This window comes from Phlebotomus papatasi, chromosome 1 (assembly GCF_024763615.1).
Source record: "Phlebotomus papatasi isolate M1 chromosome 1, Ppap_2.1, whole genome shotgun sequence".
Taxonomy (NCBI): Eukaryota; Metazoa; Arthropoda; class Insecta; order Diptera; family Psychodidae; genus Phlebotomus; species Phlebotomus papatasi.
In genome coordinates, this window is record NC_077222.1 from 110,076,188 (window position 1) to 110,096,886 (window position 20,699).

The 20,699-nt window shown below is 33.8% G+C and overlaps 1 protein-coding gene across 3 annotated transcripts in view; it reads right to left on the reverse strand.

The window, feature by feature from the left end:
• The window catches only part of LOC129799248 (proton-coupled amino acid transporter-like protein CG1139), a 41,368-nt gene that overhangs the window by 6,247 nt on the left and 14,422 nt on the right, over positions 1-20,699 (reverse strand). For 2 of the 3 annotated variants that reach the window (XM_055842965.1, XM_055842964.1), the window contains 4 exons: positions 12,557-12,627; positions 9,920-10,003; positions 6,572-6,722; positions 5,993-6,114 (listed from right to left, as the gene is read on the reverse strand). In XM_055842965.1, coding sequence (XP_055698940.1) covers positions 5,993-6,114; positions 6,572-6,722; positions 9,920-10,003; positions 12,557-12,627 — 428 coding nt within the window. Of the gene's footprint in view, positions 1-5,992; positions 6,115-6,571; positions 6,723-9,919; positions 10,004-12,556; positions 12,628-12,708; positions 13,303-20,699 lie in introns of those variants that run through there. The other variant, XM_055842966.1, reaches the window with a different exon arrangement.

Below are 20,699 nucleotides of genomic sequence, written 5' to 3' on the forward strand. Positions count from 1 at the left end.
GGAGGCCGTATATGCCAACTCATGCAATCGAGTGCAGACCGAATTATGAAAATGATAAATTGAAATAACTATTAAGATCGGCCTCGGAAAGAGTAAATATTTAGACAAACGCAACACGGATTTTGTTACTACACAAACGACGTTTCGGAACTTTATGGCTCCTTCCTCAGGCTCCTTCCGAAACGTCGTTTGTGTAGTAATAAAGGAGGATAAGTCCAGGTCAAAATCCGTGTTCCCTTTGTCCAAAGTTCAACTCTTGTCCGATTCCTAAGCGTAAATATTTAGGTGTTTTAGTTTCGGAAAATTCGATTCCGGAAAAAATGGTACGTGATACAGCATTCTTTTGCAGTGCTCTGATAATCTTTTTTAAACCAATTTTAAAATAAAAGATACGATGAATAAAAATAAGCAGCAAAATAAAAAATACTCTACAGAGGAAAACAAGGTTTTCCGGAAATTTTCAGGAAAATTTGCGATAAAATGTAAGAAAAAATGTCCAGAAATGTATGAAAATTTTTTTTGACACAGTAATCTTGTTTAAAGTAACATTCTTGATAAAATGTACAAACGTTAGGAAAAGTTCGTTTTGAAGCTTTTGGAAAACAAGTTTCGGAATATTTCCGGAAAATCTGTATACATTATACGGTTGAAGCAAGTATTCTGTGCAATACAGTCAAGTTCCTCAAATACCCAACGAATAATAATAATCCATAGGAAAAGACGTAGAAATATTCGTCGGAAAAGTACATGGAAACTCACGGACATTTCTTATTAGACGGTCCTATGCAGAGTTCCGCAAACGTCCATGGAACACTAGGAAGAAATTTAGCGTCAAATTCCGCCTTGGAAGCCCACCCTGATTTTGAGCGGTGAAATCCAGGAAACTCCGCGGATTTTTACCGGTAAAATCTGCGAACATGGCAGAAAAGACTGCTGGAAATCCAGTGGAATTGCCGCGGCTATTAGCAATAGGGTGTGCACGTGCACGTGTTCAGATTTCAGATACCTACGTCGACAATGTGCTATTTTTATAATAAATTCGAAAAGATAATATTTAGACTTTCCGGTTCCTGAAATATTTAGTTCCGGAAAAAAGTTGTTATCTTAAGACTCTAGGATCCACGGTAAAAATATCATACACTAAATTTTATCTATCTGGCGAGTCTTTTATAATAAATTTATGTAAAAACATGAATTTTACTTGGTAGATTTACGTATCATTTGTCCGAAGAATTATTCGTTTTTCGTTGAATTTCTAAAAAAATTTCGGAATAATATGTTTTGACGAAAGTTTTTTCTGAATATATCCCGTCTCCTGGTTTTTGACATCCAGTGTGTTACTATTCATCGTTAATTTTACTATAAAATTTAGTTAAGAGAAGGCTGTGTGGATGTTGACAGAACGTCCGGCCTAAAAAATTAAAAAGAAGAAGAAGAAGAAGAAGTAGTTAAAAGATTTGGTACATCATTCTAACGTAAGAATGCTTTTACGCAATTTCCGGAATTCCGAAAGAATCTAAGTTTTCAGTGAGAGGATCTGCTGTTGCGTCATTCTTAACGAAAGGGAAGGAATGACGTTATAAAATCACAACAAATCACTAGAATTTATTTCATTCAGCATATTTTCCATCTACAATTTCCTTTCTCTGAAAAAAATTACTTAATCATTCTCTTCTCAAATGCAATCACACAATTTATCAAGTTGATTCTTTCAGCATTTTGTTTGCTTCTGTAATTCAAGAAAATGACTCCATCAGTATAAATTACTGCTAATAGCATGCATGAAACTGCTAGTTAATTAGCAAAATAGTAATTTTATGCATTTCTGCGAGAGATTCTATTTGAGTTCCAATTAATTGAGAGTTAGTATCAATCACTCTCTCACGAAGGACAACATCAAATTCGCTGAGATTAATAAGCAGTTTATTTGTGATTATGCTACTCTAAAAATAGATGAATTGCTTGGGAGATCATTTGAATATTTTTGCCATTATACCGAATTTGTAGGAGCTTTATGGCCTATTCTAATGTATTGGAATTTTTCCAATTTGCTTACCCTTTTTTCGAGATGGAATTTTCAATTTTAGCTGTCGAGACTTGGAAAAAAGCTGATGAAAATATTATCTATAAAAAATGACCATTGACATTAAATTTGTGTCCCGACAAATTGAGTTGCTTAGCAATTATTGTTCGGAGTGTAACTTTTTGTTCGTGTCAGTAATAACTCGAAATTATTTACATTGTCGCAATTTTGTATAACAATTTTATCCATTTCTCATGGTTATGGATTTTAAAAATTGAAGATGGCCTAGATCTTGACAGGAATTATATTCTTAGATAAATTCGCGTCCCTTTCTTCCTGAAAATATTTGTATCTATCCTATTCTTTCGCGTTCAAAAAAAAATAGATTAAACTAAATTGAAGTAGTTATGACGTTCAAAAGAAGAAGAAGAGTCCAAAAGACTGGGATAGACATATGCATAATATTTGAGAAGGAAAGGGATGTGAAATGAAAAACTGTGCCAGGGCCATTAGGCTATAAATTTAATCTCATTTTAATTTTCCCAAAATTTTCTCATTGATCGTTCTAATGGAAGTTGTGATAAGTTCCACAAAGAATGCGCTTGAACTTGTATTTAATCAACTACTTGTTATCGCTTCTTGTAGTGAATTTAATGAGCTTTCAATAGATCAAATGAAGTCGCTAAAAGGGTAAATTTGTGCGATATAATTAAATTCAACCTTGAATGGAATTCCCACATGGGATTGAGTATTGAAAGGAATATCGATATGAGATTAAACTCTATCAATGTGATATTTTTTTCAAACTAAATACCTCCCAAGCCACCCAATGTGCCATGGAGAATCTGCAATCGAAAGCCTCTGAGACACTTTAATTGTCTAATCTTATCAACAATGAAATTTCCTACAAACAATCTTCAAGTGGACAGTGAAAATCTCTTAATGCCGAGCTAAATACTCTAAAGTTGTTCAAACTTCCATCATAAATTACACGGTATTTTTTGGGGCTATCTACCAGCCCCCTTGGCTAACGTCATTGATCACCCCTTGATCATCAATCACACTCCTACCGATTATGGGCCTCCACAGAGATGATTTACAGCCCAATTTAATCAATTTTTAGCATTACAATTCACCTCGCTTTTTATTGTTATATGAGCTCTGACTTCTTAGGCCATTATTGCCAATAAACTCATAATTCCTTCTGGTTGTAGTAAATTAATAAAAGTCGGGATTGTTTGTTCAAAAGAATAAACTATTTGTTCTTGAAATTTTTTCTTACTACAACCCTTAAGACTTATCTATATGGAAGCGTAATTTAAAAATGCCGTAACGCTATTTCTAAACTATTTTTTATTCATCTAAGCCATCTAAGTAAGCTCAGTCTAATGATTTTAGGCCACGCTCCCTTCTGATTTTTCTTTATTAACTAGAATTTAAGTATTATACCTTTTAATGTTTTTATGAAAATACATATATAATACAACCAGGGAAGTACTTTCCACCATTTTCACTTAGGTGGTTGGTCATCAACGCTAAGACGGCGATGGCAGCAAAACGCAATTGCTTGAAAGGACTAGAGCGTAATACAGAAATTAAGTGTGGACGGAGTATGAAATTAGATTAGATTCATTAAAAGAATATGGAAAAAATATGAAGTTTTCAGTTCAATGAGCACAGTTAGCTGAATAAGGCAGTGTTTTCAGCGTATTTTTGCTGAGTTGATCACCAAAAATATGCTAACCGGTCAGCAGTTCTCGAATAGAAAGTGCTGACCAAATATGGAAATGGCACTGCCTCGCGAGTATCCTTTGAAGGTTAGCAAAATTCAGCTAAAAACATACATCTTTTCAGCTGAATTGAAATCGGTTAGCATGCTCACTGGTATAATCGCCATGCAATTGTTCCCAATTTCGCCGCGTCTGTTCCCAATTTCGCCGCGTCTGTTCTCAATTTCGCTGCACGCTTCTTTCCGATTCCCCACCTGAGTTATTCGCAGCTTCACACTTTAGGACACAAATAACCTCAGGCTAATCCCTATAACAATTTAGACAGTAAAATTTGTCACTACTGTCTCCGTCGCATCTTTATTGTGTTATCACACTTGCACATTAAAATTTTAATATGATTCACATTAATTGTCGCTGGTGAGAGTCCAAATATGTAATTTGTGTGTTTGAATCATTTTATATTCAAAAATTGATCTATTTGTTGATAAAAAGGTAGACTTGGCCCGCAAAATTTGATATAAATTGATTTATAGCATTAATGCGAAAAATTAATGCGATTTTCTCTTTAATTTTTTAATGTGAAAAATATTTATGCTTTAGGTAAATTTAAACTTATTTTTGCAGGCCAAATCCACTTCTTTATCAATAAATAGAAAAACCCCAAATATTAAGTGACTCAAAGACACAAATAACATATTTGGACGTTCACACGCGACAATTAATGTGAATCACATTAAAATTTTAATGTGCAAGTGTGATAACGCCGTTAAGCTCAGAAAAATATCAAGAAATCAAAATTCGCATTACTTTCTTTCTCAAACATTTTGAATATGTCGATCCCGGTGTCTCGCACCTAAAATAAGATTGAACTAAATTGAATTGCAATGTTTAAAAAAAGAAGAAGAAGAAGAAAGTGACGTGAATTTTGATTTCATGAAATTTTCCTGATCTAGAAGGTGTGCTGCAGCCATAAACAATCAGGTAAAGGAAATTTATGCAAGAAACCTGTTGTCCCTGATCATAAACTCAAGTTCAGTGTACAGGGAGTCCCGGGATTATGCATATCGGAATTATGTATAAACAAAACAAAGAGAACTTAAAGATATTTAACATTTTCATTTCAGTCTTGTTATGACGAACTTTTTACAGGCTTTCTTTAAAAACTTCTTTCTTTTATAGACTGTCATTAAAGACCGATTTTAAGTCTTAAAGTTTAAAGATTTATCTCAGACCTGAGGGGTAAATTTATTATTCTTTAAGGACAAGTGGATCACAGGTGATCCAAAAACAAAAACAATTTTTTGACTAGAGCAAGTTGTCTTCCGTGTTGATTTAGAAAAAAAAAATGTTTTTTTAAGATCACCGGTGATTAACTGGCCTTTAAAGTGTTATAAGGCACTTTAAAAAACATTTCAGAAAACGTGTAAATGTCTTAGAGTAGTTTTGGAACACTTTTCAACAATTTTAAAATGACGTAGGATCTGAAGGCATGGAATGCTAACCTAGATATTCTAATGCAGCAATATTTCCATTAAAGAAAAGCGATTATGAAAGTCTTTAACCCTTTAAGGACGAGAGGGTCAAAAATCGGGAGTCAGAAAATATCACTTTTTCTGCCTTTTTAGAACAATACACAACTTTAGATGACCGTAAGGAAAATTTCATTTTTGGGTCACCGATGACCCAATTGTCCTTAAAGGGTTAAGGGGGCGTAGCTAATTGTTTATGGATCGGGACTTTTAGTATCTCAATCATAATTAAATTTGCAGAAGTCGTATTTCCCTGTTATACTAAAATATGTTCTCGGTAAACTCTGAAAATTCAACTATTTTTAAGTCCGTTTATCCTTGAGCATAATTTCTTAAAAGAGGCATGACCTAATTTTTTTTGTATAAGTCTAAATTTCTTCAAAAAAATGGCATTTTGAAGAAGTTTAAATCTCTCAGAATGATTCATAGCCCTGATCAATTTTCTCTGATAGCCCCAAAGTGTTACAATATGGCATTAAGCAATTAATCCGCGATACTTGAGTGGCATGGAATCGCAAAAATATTTTGCTATTGAAAAGTGACCACTAAACAATTAAAGTGGTTTGTTTTCTGTGGATAATTCACCATAAAATTCCCATAGTGTGTATTTGTCACAGTCCAATAAAAATTCCCATTGAAAATTGATAATTGCAGGAAGCACACTAGCTGCTGTCGAAAGATTACAATGTTTATGAATTTATTGAACTCACTTGGAAGCATTTGCAAATTTCTGAATTGGCTGAGGTCCCAGTGCGAAGACTTTTTCCACAGTTTCTGCAAATCCTAATGAGGGTACTCGGCCTTTTTTGCAAACATCGTGTGACGTTTTCACCTGCAAAAATGCATTTCCTGTTTAGTGTTTTTTTTTCTAGTTTAAAAAATATCAAATGAGATGATCTTCAGAGATAGACTCGTGCAAATCCGGAAATTGACTGTTTAATAAGCAAAATATCACTTATTGTTCTCATTCTTAGCACGTCCCACAAAAAAAGCACCTCAAACCCTCGCAATATATTAAAATTTGTATAACAATTGAAGGTATGTGTCCATAAATTCAGGGCCGTAGAGTCGTCAATTTCCCAGAAAATCTTCTCATGGACAGTGCAAAATGGCATAGAATTAAAATTCATCGCAAATCCGTGCTTTAATTCGCAATGTCGGCAAACTTTTGTTGATTCCCAAATGACAAATCGCGCAGGGAAAATCCCACTCAAGAGACGATCTTGAGGTGATCATGTGGCGGAAGTACGGTTATCAAATTATTAGGAAGTATAAATAAAATTACTCACCAGAATATGAACACAGTATGTACAGAGAATTCCTACTACAATTGTTCCAATTCCACCAAAGAGGAGACCGGCATTTTTGAAAGCCATTGGCATGGCCAGGATTCCTGTTCCCAAGGAACTTTTCAGTAAATGCGCCAGAGCTCCTCCAGTCCTTTAAGAAAATAAACGAGAACTTTGAAAAAACAAATCAAAAATCCAATAAGCTTTAAAAAATAAAAATTTAATTTTTTGTATGCTTAACGCGATTTTTAAAATGTGCGTAAAAATAATAACTTCACATTTTTTAAACAAATTTTGTATTTAGAGGTTACCTAGGCGGACATTTCGTCCATCGGTTTTTCAAAGCTAAAGATTCGAAAGGCTCTAGAAAGCGTATTTCTTAACCTAATAGGGCATGTTTCTACTAATTGCAAAGGTCTTGGAATTCTTGATAAGGCTGAACCGATTCTAATCGGTTTATTATTAATCTTATCAGAATACTTGTTACAGTGTAATTATGTTATGTTGCTGTTGTATTCTGTGATGGAAGAATCTGGTAAGTCCATGTAGACCTGGGTAGATCGGCTAACCCGGGAACGCCTTACCCGTAATGTGGATGCTTCTTCCATGCTCCCGAAGTTTTTTGGGCAGAGGCGTGCATTATTACGTTTTATCCCAGTTAAAATGTCTTTTCCTGACATTCAGTTGCTTGCACCGGGCGGGATTCGAACTTACAACTTTTAGAGTCGAGTCAGAGATCTCATCCGCCCAAGACCCGATGGTTTTACACGGGCTTCATGACCATGTCACATATAAGATTAATACTAAGATTAATATTTTCTGAACTGCGAGAATGCCAAAAAAAACGATAGCAAGTGTTTTATCTTGCCTCTCTTTCGCGTTTTGCTCGAAAACTGACCGAATCACATTTGGAACGCTTGGAAAATTGCTCGAATTGGCTGTAATACGATTCAGAAAGCAATTAATATGAACAGTAATATTTTACTCATCGTATTACTCCACTAGAGTGTACTCTTTCTAACACACATGATTTTCCATTTGAATTTTGAATACTATATACCTCTCTCTCCGGGTTTTCTTAATATTAATATTAATCTTATATATCTGACACCGCGGTCAGACCTAAGGCTTAGCCATATGGATTAACTTCTCTAATTTTTTATCAATCACAATTTTTTTGAAACATTTAACTTAGGATTGAATTATTAAAGATAAATGACCTATTAGGCTCTTAAAAAGCAATTAATTTGCCTGCTATTTAGGATTGTGAGACCTTCGGGAACTGGGCTAAACCTGTAGTCTGAAAACCGCTTTACCTATTGAGCCACTGAGATACCCTCTAGTCGGTTATGAACCAGTAACGAACCGGTTTTTAACCAATAAGTAATTTTTGGCCGAAAGTCAATTTTGTTATTTCTCAGCTATTTTTGGGGATCTTTTTCAGTGATTTATGAATCGGTTCAAATCGTGTTTGAATTGGTAACGATTATCCGCCATGACCTTTTTTGTTCGAGAGGTTTACTTGGCCCATAATTTCCCAAAACAAAGTACGATCGATTGGATCAGCAATCATCGCAACTTGACCGCTAAATTATATTTCGAAAGGGATACTAGCTAAATAAGCTTATGATTTAATTTTTAATTCATAAGTACAGTAGAACCCCGCTATAGGCCATCGCTCTATAGTCCACAATTTATCGACCGTTGATTTCAAAACACTGATTTTAAGTTAGGTTATGTTTTTTAGTACGCGACATGTAATGTTGTCATAATTAGTTTAATATTTTTGGCAAACTTTATTGAGTAGTTGTGATAATTGTGATCCATAATGAAGAGAGCGAGGACAATCGCAAAGAAAGTGGAAGCCGTCGAGCAATTTCAATACTAAAAGTCGTTGATAATTTTAAAAAATGACATGGACTATAGTGCGACCCAAGTGTCAAATCTGGAACCAAATACAGTAGAGTCTCTCAAATCTGAATCTCTCAAATTCGAACGACGTTTGGATTCAAAATGTCAATTGTGAGGTTATGTTAGAAAATTCGTATTCTTGATGAATGAAAATCATATTTATGTGCTTCTTCCTGAATGTTTACATACATTATGGTCGTGTAAAATGAAAAGGAAGTATGTTACCACTAAGACTTGCGAGAAAGTACGGGAATTTGATTCAAAGTACAATTTAATCTCACACAAATTTCGTTAATTTTGAAAAAATCGTTCGAATTTGGGAGGTGAGAAATGTCAAAAATACCCCCCGAGCGTTCGAATTTAAGAGACTCTACTGTATAGACTATAGCGAGGCTCTACTGTAAGTACCGTAGATGCAGATGACTTTGTACTCTTGCTTTTCACAAGCTTTGCTTTAATTTTAGGTCTTAAGGTTAGTGGAGTGACCAAAATGTTAGTTGAGAATGGTCTAAAGATCATCCTTAAGTGCTTTGACCCCTTCCTGTTCGTATACTGTTGAGAGAAATCCGAAAAAGTTAAAATAACATTCCGGAAATGTTAATTTTACCCTGCAGTATTGATCCGAAATCGGTGTAAATATTACCTTTTTTTAGGTGTATTAGGAGTTAAAGTTACGCTTTTTCATGTTAATTTTACACTTAAAAAGGTGTAAAATTAACATTAAAAAATTTTGATATATTTTTACACCTAAAAAGTGTTAAAGTTATGAGGAAAAAATGTTAATCGCACCCTCTTTTTTTCTCAGTGTAAGCTGTTATTTAATTCTAATATTTAAAAACGATCGTTAGTGATCAGACATGGTAGACCGGATCAGTTAAGATCATGCTTAAGTACTAGAAGCAAAGAAGAGCTTACGAATAGAAGGGGGTCAAAGTCTCCCGCACTTAAACGGGTTTCAGACATGAGGGTTAGACTGGCTTCAGACCTAAGGTTTAGCCCAGTTCCCGATGATCCCGAAATTCAAAACAGCAACCAATTTAATTGGTTTTTCAAAATTTAATGGATCACTTGCCCATGTTGTCCAATCTTAAGTGATAATTCTCCAAAAAATCTTGATCGATAAGAAATTAGAGAAGTTAAGCCATATGGTTAAGCCTTAGTTCTGAAGCCCGTATTAGCCATATGGCTTAACTTCTCTAATTTCTCGTGAATTATTTTTTTTTTTTTGAAACTTAAGATAAGATACTCACTTAAGATTGGACAACATGGGAAAGTGATACATTACATTTTAGAAAACTAATAAAATAAATTGCTATTTTCAATTTTGAGACCATCGGGAATTGGGCTTAATCTTAGGTCTGAAGCAGGTCTTAAAGTAACAACAATAATGATCCAATTGACCGAATTTAAATTGCAAAAAAAGATCTTGATACTCACGAATTGGGCTTCTCCACAACTCGATGCACAAAGGGATTGTAGTCTTCCTCATCTTCGAGCTTCTGCTTTTCCGTGAGGATTGTTCTGGAAATAAAATTTAACATAAATTAAACAATTCAAGAAGTAACGTAGAAATTATTAATCAACTTTTAGAACTCCTTATCAAATCTCGCGATATCCCCCCGTTTTTGACTCGCTTAAATTCGCAATCACAGATAAAGCAATTTGTTAAAAATTTAGAAGAGGAAAAAGGTGAAAATTTCACTATTCGCCAGGTGAACAATGCAAGACCAAACAAACCGTTATTCCAACGCAACTCTTTCCTCGATAATTCAAAACAAAATCACGTGTTTGGACTCACAACTTTATCAATTTGTTGCAACAGATTTACGTTGTTCTTATAAATCACACCGATATATTAAACCACGTTGCACAAGGGCTTCTTAATTAAATTTTCTGGCCTTAGTGGGAGTTGTGAGGAAAAAAATTGGGCCACGAGTTGCTTATCAAATTAAGTTAAATCTCGCTGTCTTGGAACCTCGAGAACCATTAAGGCGTGCATTTGAAGTATGGAAAAATTTGTGGAAATCTTTTTTTTGGTGTCTCTTGTGGCTTTTCATCTGAAACCAATTGATTTTTGCAGCAAATGCAAATTGCAAGATATTTATTCTTAATTCACATTGTCACGTTCTCGATTAATGGCTTTTTTTTGAGCAACTTTATGAGAAAATTTCACGATGAATTATTTGAGAATGACTTGCAGAAATTTCTGATTTTCCACACAAAATTTTATTACTAAAATATTATTTGCAAATTAACTGCAAATATTTCACTTTTATTGGTGGAAAATCCCAACATTCATTGGGTTTGTTTCTGGAGAGTGAGGATTATTTTGGAGGCAAGTGAATTTCGATACACCTAGAGAGCAGTGGCGTAGTCAGCCAATTTAAATGCACCTTAAGTATTATCTTATCGGAAAAATTAGAGCAGAATCATACTGACTGACTAAATCTTACCCTCAGCATGAAAGTCTTACCGTTCTTCTCAAACTTAACCCTTTTATTGTTATTTTTTGGCACAAATTTAAAATTAATAAGCTTGCTTATCTTATTTTATAAAGTTTTATATGAATAAAAATATTAGAAATTTGCCAAATTTTAAATAAGCCGGTGAATAAGCCGGTTTGTTTCTTGGCTAAACTGTACCGTTCTAATGCGTGGTGTTTCTGCTAAACCGTTTTTCAGAAAATATAATGAAAGTCTTGCACTCCTAAAGTTCGGGATCAAATCCCGACGCCTGCACTTCAAAACAAATTTTTTATTGTGCTTAATTTTTTTCTAATAGAAAAAATCCATTTTGTCCTAAATAGTTTGGTCAGGGTCGAAAAAAGTAACTAAGAGAAAGAAAAATCTCGATAAAGCTTAATTTTTTGTACGAAAAGTAATAAAAATTTAATATGTCAAAGATATACTAGAAAGCCAAGGAATTTAGAACCAATTTTCAAAAAAAAAATAAAATAAAACTGAGTTTTCCAAAACACAAAATATCACCAAAATCCCCAAAAACATCATTTTCGTTACCGTTACGGTGTTAAATAAATTAAAACTTCATAACAGGGCTAAGTTACGGCGCTATCACACTTGCACATTAAAATTTTAATGTGATTCACATTAATTGTCGCTTGTAAGCGTCCAAATATGTTATTTGTGTCTTTAAGTCACTTAATATTTGGGGTTTTTCTATTTATTGATAAAGAAGTGGACTTGGCCTGCAAAAGTAAGTTTAAATTTACCTAAAGCATAAATATTTTTCACATTAAAAAATTAAAGAGAAAATCGCATTAATTTTTCGCATTAATGCTATAAACCAATTTATATCAAATTTTGCGGGCCAAGTGACCTTTTTATCAACAAATACATCAAATTTTGACTATAAAATGATTCAAACACACAAATTACACATTTGGACTCTCACCAGCGACAATTAATGCGAATCATATTAAAATTTTAATATGCAAGTGTGATAACACAGTTAGGCAAAGTTCTTTATATTCACCAAAAATTTAAAAAAAGCCAATCATAATCAATATCAAAAACCAATCATAATCATAATATTCTCTGTCATTTTTTTCCTAATTTTCAAAACTTCAAACCATGTAAGAGGGGCGGACCCTATTGGTATTGATTGAAATAAATAATAATAATAATAATAATAATAAACGAAGGGAAAATTTTCTGATGATCTAAAGGTGATTCGAACCCGGGACACTAGCATTGTAAAGCAAGCGGTCATGCCATACTCTTCTAGTCAAGTCCCTATCAAGTTGACTTTTTTATATGGAGCTATTTTAAGCCAACTCATAAGTTAGTCTCGGATTCAGCTCACAGTGCTCAGAAGGAAAACATATTTAAACAAGAACCTAGTGTATTTATCCCTTTACACAGTACCCGACGTTATTACGAAAGAACTTTTCACTTCTAAGATATTTTCAACTCCGTAGGCCACTTGGCAAGGGCTTCCTTCTGGTACACTTATTGAGCAAGAAAGTACTTAGAAAAGGGTGACCAATACGATCTACCCTCGCCCCTATAACTACGCCCCTGACCCAGACAAAAGATAAAAATTAATAAAACTTACGTGGAATTGAATTCACTGAGATTGAATCCAATTGGTTTCTCTTCACTTGGAGGTGCTGAGGGAGTCTTTTCCTGCAAAATGAAAGATCACAATGGCACTTGTTAGTCACTTCTTGGAAAATAAATTTGCAAAATTGAGGGGATTTTTCTAACCGCCATGGTGACAATTTAAAATTCACAGTGAGTCGCAAAGACAAGTTTAAAGCACAATAAGACGGTTCAACTGTGATCTCTGAGCACACCAGAGGATCAGACCAAGACGAGTGTGTTTCAGGAGCCCACCCAATTGACACTGAAATTCCCAGTACAATGAATGAGAGTCCAATTGCTTGGGTCTAAGGCACTTTATCAATTGGCGGATCAAATGGTGATATACGCCCCGGTGAGACTGAGGCAAGCCGATAGTGTTAACAAGTGGTCAGAATCTTCAGTTGATATCGAGTGGCACATGTCCAAGAGTATTTATGTAATTTGTCTCAACGACTGGTGTGTGGTATCTTTTGTAATCCCTCCATACTGCAATTGGGAATTCCTTGAGCAATTTTTCAACTTTTCATTCATCCATTTATCGTCACCTTAACAACTTGCGCGCGCAAAATGTCTCCAAAACGGATGAATTCATTGCTGAATTAGAGACCACTTGAAATGTAATTGAATTATCTTGAGCTGCGGGAATGTCTCTCGTGAGGAATTGACGCGCAATCGATCGTATCGAGAGATTTGAGACAAATCTCTTTAAAAAATGCAAAACACGCATGTGATTACAATTGTTATCTAAAATCCATCCGTCATTTGTTCGATTTTCATAGTTACTAAGGATTTACCGGATTTCCGACAAGCGTCACTACATTGAGATGCTTCTTCCGTACTGCCTTTGACCAAATCATGTTGTATAGGCTTGCAATTTACACGTCCCGCAGTTTTAGATTAAATCTATCAATTTATTACCCGATTTTGGAATCTTAAAGTATCCAAGATAAATAATTTGCTGATACCAACGCTAAGACAGCGGTGGACATATAAATCGGATAGGGGAAAGTACTCTCCTTTCGAAAGTTAACGCCTTCGAATAATGTGAATTTTCCTCTATTTATCTCAAAAGATTTACAAATTTCTATTAAATATTAGTTAGCCTATCATCAATTATCATGATAATTACATGATAATTGTATGTAAGCCTCTTAGGAAAAATAAAAGAAAATTCACATTATTCAAATGCATGAATGTTCGAAGGTAGAGTACTTTACCCTACTAAGAAAAAACAGTTAGGGGAATGGTGGCAAGGTTCGCACAGAGTGAACCTTCAAACAAAGCAAATTTTCTCTTTGTTTGCAAAGAACTAGTTCGTCATTTCTTAGTCATAAGATAGATCTTTATTAAGTTCATGAAACGAGATGAGAAATGGTAGGTCAGCTCTTTGCAAACAAAGAGAAAATTCGAATCGTTTGAAGGTTCACTCTGTGCGAACCATGCCTACATTCCTCTATTTAAAGATTTCAGTTTAAATATCTGCTATTTAAAAATAGTACAGTATTATAAATTGCATGCTCAATCAAAAAATATGCAACTAATAACAATTATAAATCAAAAAGAAAAAATAATTAGGTCTTTAAAACAATTAGTTTTAACCACAATAATTATAGGGGAAAGCGTGCTACCTTCGGGCAACTGAAGCTTCGCACAATTTATGTTTTTCAGTGTGTTTTAAATTAGTTTGTGCTGTTGTAATATTACATTTTAATAGGTGATACAATGCCTCAAATTTCCAGAAAAGAGCCGTGTGTAAAATCCATTAAAAACATAATAATAATAAGTTGTCCGATGCTTAAGTCGTCCAAAGGTAGCGTGTTTTTCCCTACGGACTTTAGATTTAAAGATCTAGGGGCTACAAAACCTAAAAAGCCATCGTATCTTCTTTAAATGTTTTTTTCTCAATTTAATAAAAAAGAGATGGCAAAACGTCGCAGTTTTACGGAGTGCTCGAAGTCACTAGAAGACTTATTCATAAATTAAACAAAAAACCATTACGAAAGAAAAAGATTGCTTAAGAAAAGCACCTTTTGCAATTTTAGAATGAGTAACAAGAGAATTGATAAACGAAAAAAGTAAATTCAAGAAAGGTATAGGGTAAAGTGGTACAAGTTGGACAGTAGTACAAGTTGGACAATGGTATAATTTGGACAGGGCTTTTTGTCTTGATAAATTTAGTACTTCATTTTTATTTGTATATTCTTAATGCTTTAGTTTTATAATTTGGTTTCATGTGCTTAAAACAAATTTTGTACTGTATTTATCAAGAACAAAGCCATGTCCTACTTGTACCGGCGAATTGCCTAACTTGTAACACTAATTCCAAATTATATCACTTTACCCTATATCATTTACGGATACTTTATTGATTAAGTCGGATGCAGCCGGATTCGAAATTCACAAATTTTACAAGAAAACCAAATTTAAGCAAAATGATTGAAAAAGGCCTTTCAAAGTGATTTTACTTTGACCTTCAAGAATTCGATATCGAAATATTTTTCTAAGTTATGGGTTTACGGACGAGGCTCCGATCAGTATAATAATGTTTTGAAGAGACAAAGCCCACTCCAAAGCCAAGCCTATTCGAAAATTTACCGAAAGCCTAAAGTGCAAGTTCACGTACTCACCGCTTTAGCGTTGATTGTTTTGCCATTTCGAATTTCGATATTCTTGACGCTTCAATCGTCAACTACAGTGAATTTTGTATAGTTTTGTGGAATTGCCGGATGGCAAATTGCATGAATTTATTTTAATAAAATTTCAATTTCATTAAAATAAATGCCCTTTTGATAAAATTGCACACTCTTGTGTAACACTTCGGTTTAAACGTTCAAACTTCCAACGGATTTTTAGAGAAGTTCTCTCTGATATACCTTCGAATCGGTACAGAAAAAATCTCAACCGTAGAGAGCTCTCAACTCGCGAAGGTTATTATTTGAACGGCAGAAATACTCACCTTGATTATCTCCAAAATATATTCGAAAATGAAAAAATCCAAAATCCGTTTTCGAATTGAATGGAATAGTGGAATGAAGAAGTAAAAAGATTGTCCCAGATAATATTGACTTATTGGGGGGTCATCGAAGACCTAAAGTTGATATCTCTTACCGTTTTGGCGTCTAGCCGTGTCACAAGTTGAAAAAAAAATGAATTATATAACTGCTGTTTCTTTGAGCTCGAGCTGTAAAATTAATTCGAACTCCTGAGAACATAAAAATACAAAATTTAAGTTTAATCAAAATAATGAATAGATTACATTCACATCTATTTCCCACTAAGTCGTCTCGGGCATCTAAATCTTGATCTTTCATATGAGCAAGAAGAAAAAGAAGACCACGAAAAAGTACGATCCCTATATTTGAAAGCACTACTTCTTAGTCTTTTGTATTATTACAATTTAGGATCGATTCTAAATTACCCTATTATCGTAATTAAAATATTTGAGAAAGCTTTCCAAAAGCTTTTTCTGACGGGGTTTTTCACAAAACCAGGATTGACGTTGGAATTAATCCCAAAATATTCCCATTGTTAGTACAACGTTAAACCAAGCTATCAGTTTTATTTATCCGAAATCCCCAATAATGGAGCATAATTCCAACATTATCGTTCAATGGAAGCACATCTATTGGCTCATTCACTAAGCGATCATTTCCGTACAACTCTGCTTTAATTGTATGCAATTATCCAATGAAATAATACCACAATTCATGTGATCTCAAAAACTTTATCACGCAATCAGCACATTGCAAATATACTATGAAAGTCAAGAATTCTCCGGTTTTTATTTACAACTCCACTAGCCGCATCATATTTTTACAGTACTGCTGGATTTTCACTGGAATGCTCTTTTCCAATTTTCCGGAAAATCATTTGTGAATCATTTCTAAATTGTTTGTTGACTTTTCCCGCGTTTTCCAAAGCACTTGCTTTGCACATTCCAGAAAAATTATCTTTTTAGCAGGAGAATATCCTCTTGCATATGGTTGCCGAGGGGCTATACATATTCGTTAAAATTCTCTAAAACTTCTCTTAATGAATTTCTTTGAGAAAATGAAACTTGACATGCTTGTCCGATTCTGGAGAAATATGATCAGAATATATTAAAAGTAGAAAAGTGTGTTTCATAACTATGATCTTTTAAGGGGAAAATGTCAAATAAATTGTAACGGTTGCGTGTAGTAACTGTCATGACGTATGAATTCAAAATATTGACAGCTAACGTCATTAAAGAGTGCTCAATGCCGTTCCGAGTATTGAAGATCATGGCAATTCAAATTAATTTGATGGAACAAATTCTTCAGTCGTGCAATCATACAATAAATTTCTGCACTTCATAATGTGACAGTATCTTATATGAATTTCTCAAATTCTAACGACACTGTTGAACCCTGAGTCTAAAATGAGGTTTTGCTGAAAAAAAAAATCATATTGGGGATCATTGAGAACCATATTTTTCTGTATTGTTTCCTGAATGTTAAGAAGCATTTCATAATTTTTGGAAAATATCTTTAATTTGGGAAGTGTAAAATGTCATTTACACAAATTTGAGAAACTCTATTGTAATTGTCAAAAATCGTTAATCACGTCGTATCGCATCGCTATGTTGTGAACAGTCTCTAACTATTACACGAAAAGTTCACAAGACCCTCAATGGAGTACTTCCCAAGTTTATCAAAAAATATGTACTACATAGGCAAAAGTTTGGGTCATTCTCCTGCACATAGCTACTATCACTTTCGCTATATTAAATAAGTGATAAGATACAGTACATTTCACATAATATTTGACGCTACTGATGCCACTCAATCGATAATCCCACACAATGTTATCATCCTGAGTGGCGAGCAATTGCCAATTAATTCAATAACACCTGATTTCTGGGTAAATTCCCGATTAAGGGCTGATTATATGAGACTACAATAGTAAACTTACAAGCTAATCATTCAACAAATTGTTAACTAAAAATATGTGTCTATTATTTCTGGAAGGTCATTCTGACTGCTTTTCACACAATTCAACATAGAAAAAAAAATAAATGTTAGAACTAATGCATTGAATTCTTGATCAGTGTGACGCAAATGTGGTGATGATCATCCCCCGTGAATAACATATTCCGTCATTTTTCTCGGGCAATTTGTATTAAAAAAGAATTCTTTTTGCTGTGAATTTACCTTTTCTCGGTCGAATGGACACAAAAGAGTGCATGAGAGGGAATGAATTCGATTCGTACAGATTGTTTTATATAGTCCTCAAGGTTTTATTAGAATGTTGTTAGACTTTTTTTTCCCGCAACAAGAGCTATTGTTACGTAAAATATTGGCAGTTGCGAAAAAGAAAGGGAGGGCAAAGTATAACCCAAACTTTGCGAAATACTCGAAATTATATCTTCGATTATGTTCAAATGCGTCCGGCATACCTTTTAGATCGATAAAATTTTATAAAATCGAAATTAGCATTCCTTTGTCAAAAGATTTGTATGTTTATGGCTCTGGCACACCTTTTAGATCAGTAAAATTTCATGAAATCAAAATTTACATCCCTTTCTTTCTTAAAAGTTTTGCATATGTCTATCTTATTCCCTCGCACTTGAAATTCGTTTAAGCTGAATTTAATTTGTTATGATGTTTAAAATAAGAAGAAGAGTGCAAAAGAGTGAGATAGACATATGCAATAGTTTTGAGAAAGAAAGGGATGCGAATTTCGACTTTATGAAATTTTCCAGATCAAAAAGGTTTGCCGGAGCCATTATCCCACTCTTTCGGACTCAAAATTGGATTGAACTAAATTTAATTTGGTGTAATGTTCAAAAAAAAGAAGAAGAGTGCAAAAGAGTATAGGATAGACCTACAGTAGAGTCTCGCTATAGTCCGTATTTGGTTTCAAATTTGACACTTGGGTCGCACTATAGCACATGTAATTTTTTTAAAATTATCAACGGTTTTTAGTATTGAAATTGCTCGACGGCTTCCACTTTCTTTGCGATTGTGGTACTTGTCCTTGCTCTCTTCATTATGAATCACAATTATCACAACTACTTAATAAAGTTTGCCAAAAATATTAAAATAATTATGAATTTCGCATACTAAAAAACATAACCTAACTTAAAATCAGTGTTTTGAAATCAACGGTCGATAAATTGTGGACTATAGAGCGATGGCCTATAGCGAGACTTTACTGTATGCTAAACTTTTAAGAAAGGGATGTGATTTTTATTAAGAACCGTTTTAATTAATGTTTCAGTGAAGTTGTAAAGCGGTCTAATTCACGACGCCAAATCTGTTATTCGCAGATATCCTTCTCCCAGGGAAAAGTAATTAGAATATTGATTTCGAAATCCGAAAATTTAGCCAGTTTTACATTAATTGCGATGGCGACTTGTTTGTGTTCGAATTTCGAAGAATCTTAAGTATGAACGACTTTTATCTCCATCTAGTCTGAAAATTAAGTTGAATTTCGAACATCAACGAAATTATTGTCTAAATAAAATGTTATCTATCTTTCTAGCCAAGACACTTTCAAGTTAGAAAAATGAAAAATTATACCTTTAATTATACAAAAAGCGTCGTACACACGAGTTTCAGTTTTTTGAAAAGTTTTTCACTTATTAGTCATTTTAACTTTTACTTTTTTACAAATCACTTAAACAAAATCATAAATAGCCACAAAAAAATGACACATATTAATTTTCAACAAAGGAAATTATTGGAACTAATCTGGAATTTTCCTGGAATTGAAAACCTTTCAAATGAATTTTGACTTTTTCTAATCGGTTAAGAAGAACGTTTTATATAGCTTTTTTTATTCTTTGAACTTGAAAAATATCATTAACGCTCAGGGACGAAATGTCCTGCAAGATAAACTGCAAAACAGTATGGCCATTAATGTGTAAGGTTCCCGTCTTAAATATTTATTGTTTTTCCTCAGTATTTGGGAGATATTTTAATTTTATAGATTGATGATTTTGGTATATATTTTTGTGGATGTATTTGGTTTTTAAAGGATTTTCACCACAGGATACTGGTCAAAATAGGCCTAAAGGCCTAAGACCTTGGTAAGAGGGGACAGGTAAGGGAGGAAACAAAAAAAATAAATAAACATAGGCATATGAATCGAAGATAGATTAATATGATCCCAAGTCATTATCTCTAACCGTTTAATCTCTAGATCAGGGATGAGCAAGAACCGTTTGAAACCGAATACACGTCAAAATAAGTTTGTGCAGGTAGCTTTTTGACCATTGACTACAATTTTCATTTGACGTTTGTTCGGTTTCAAACGGTTCTTGCTCGTCTGTGTTGTAGACCTAGACTTGATAACGGATAGAGAGACATCTCTATCCCTTAAATTAACCTTCTCACAGAAACAGATTCGCAAAATTTTATCAAAATCGAAAACAAATTGCGGTTTTCGTCCGTTTTTGACCGTTATTTTTAGAAATCCATGTTTTAACTTGATAATTCTTTCTCAATTATAATGTACAGATAGGCGTTCCTAATTATTTTTGGTCCTTCTGTCCTTAATGTCCTTAATGTCAAAATCACCAATTTTTAAAGATAGCATTCAGTGATATATATTCGTCGTAGGTCTCAAAAAGAAGTCTGGCCTAGCATGTAGAGTAGACTATTATGTTTTTTACGTTTTTGAAAATTGATATAGTATAGGAACCATACCATATCCTATTTGATGCCACAACTAAAAAAAATTACATATTTTTTTCAATATTTTGACAACGCAAAATCAAAGTTAAAATGAGAGATATTATGATATAATGGGATTATAGCTCTTTCCAAGGAGGTCGAGCAATAAAAACCTCACAATAACTTAGGAAAAATTAGCAATAGCAAAAGCAACTATTGTTATGCTGATCATTATGGCATGTGCTTAGAGTAAATTTCCTCAGATATTTTCCGCACTTCTCCAGACTTTTGTCATACAATCTCTTCATACGCAAATTATTACATTGTGTTCCTGTGCTCATTTCGCATGTCCGGAGGAGGGTTTATGACACTGAGATACCGTGTACAAGATCGCGAGATCATTTAGCGATCATTTGTCTGATTGACAAGCGTGATAGTGTGTGTGTGTTTTGCAAAAGAGCGAAAAATGCAAAAAAG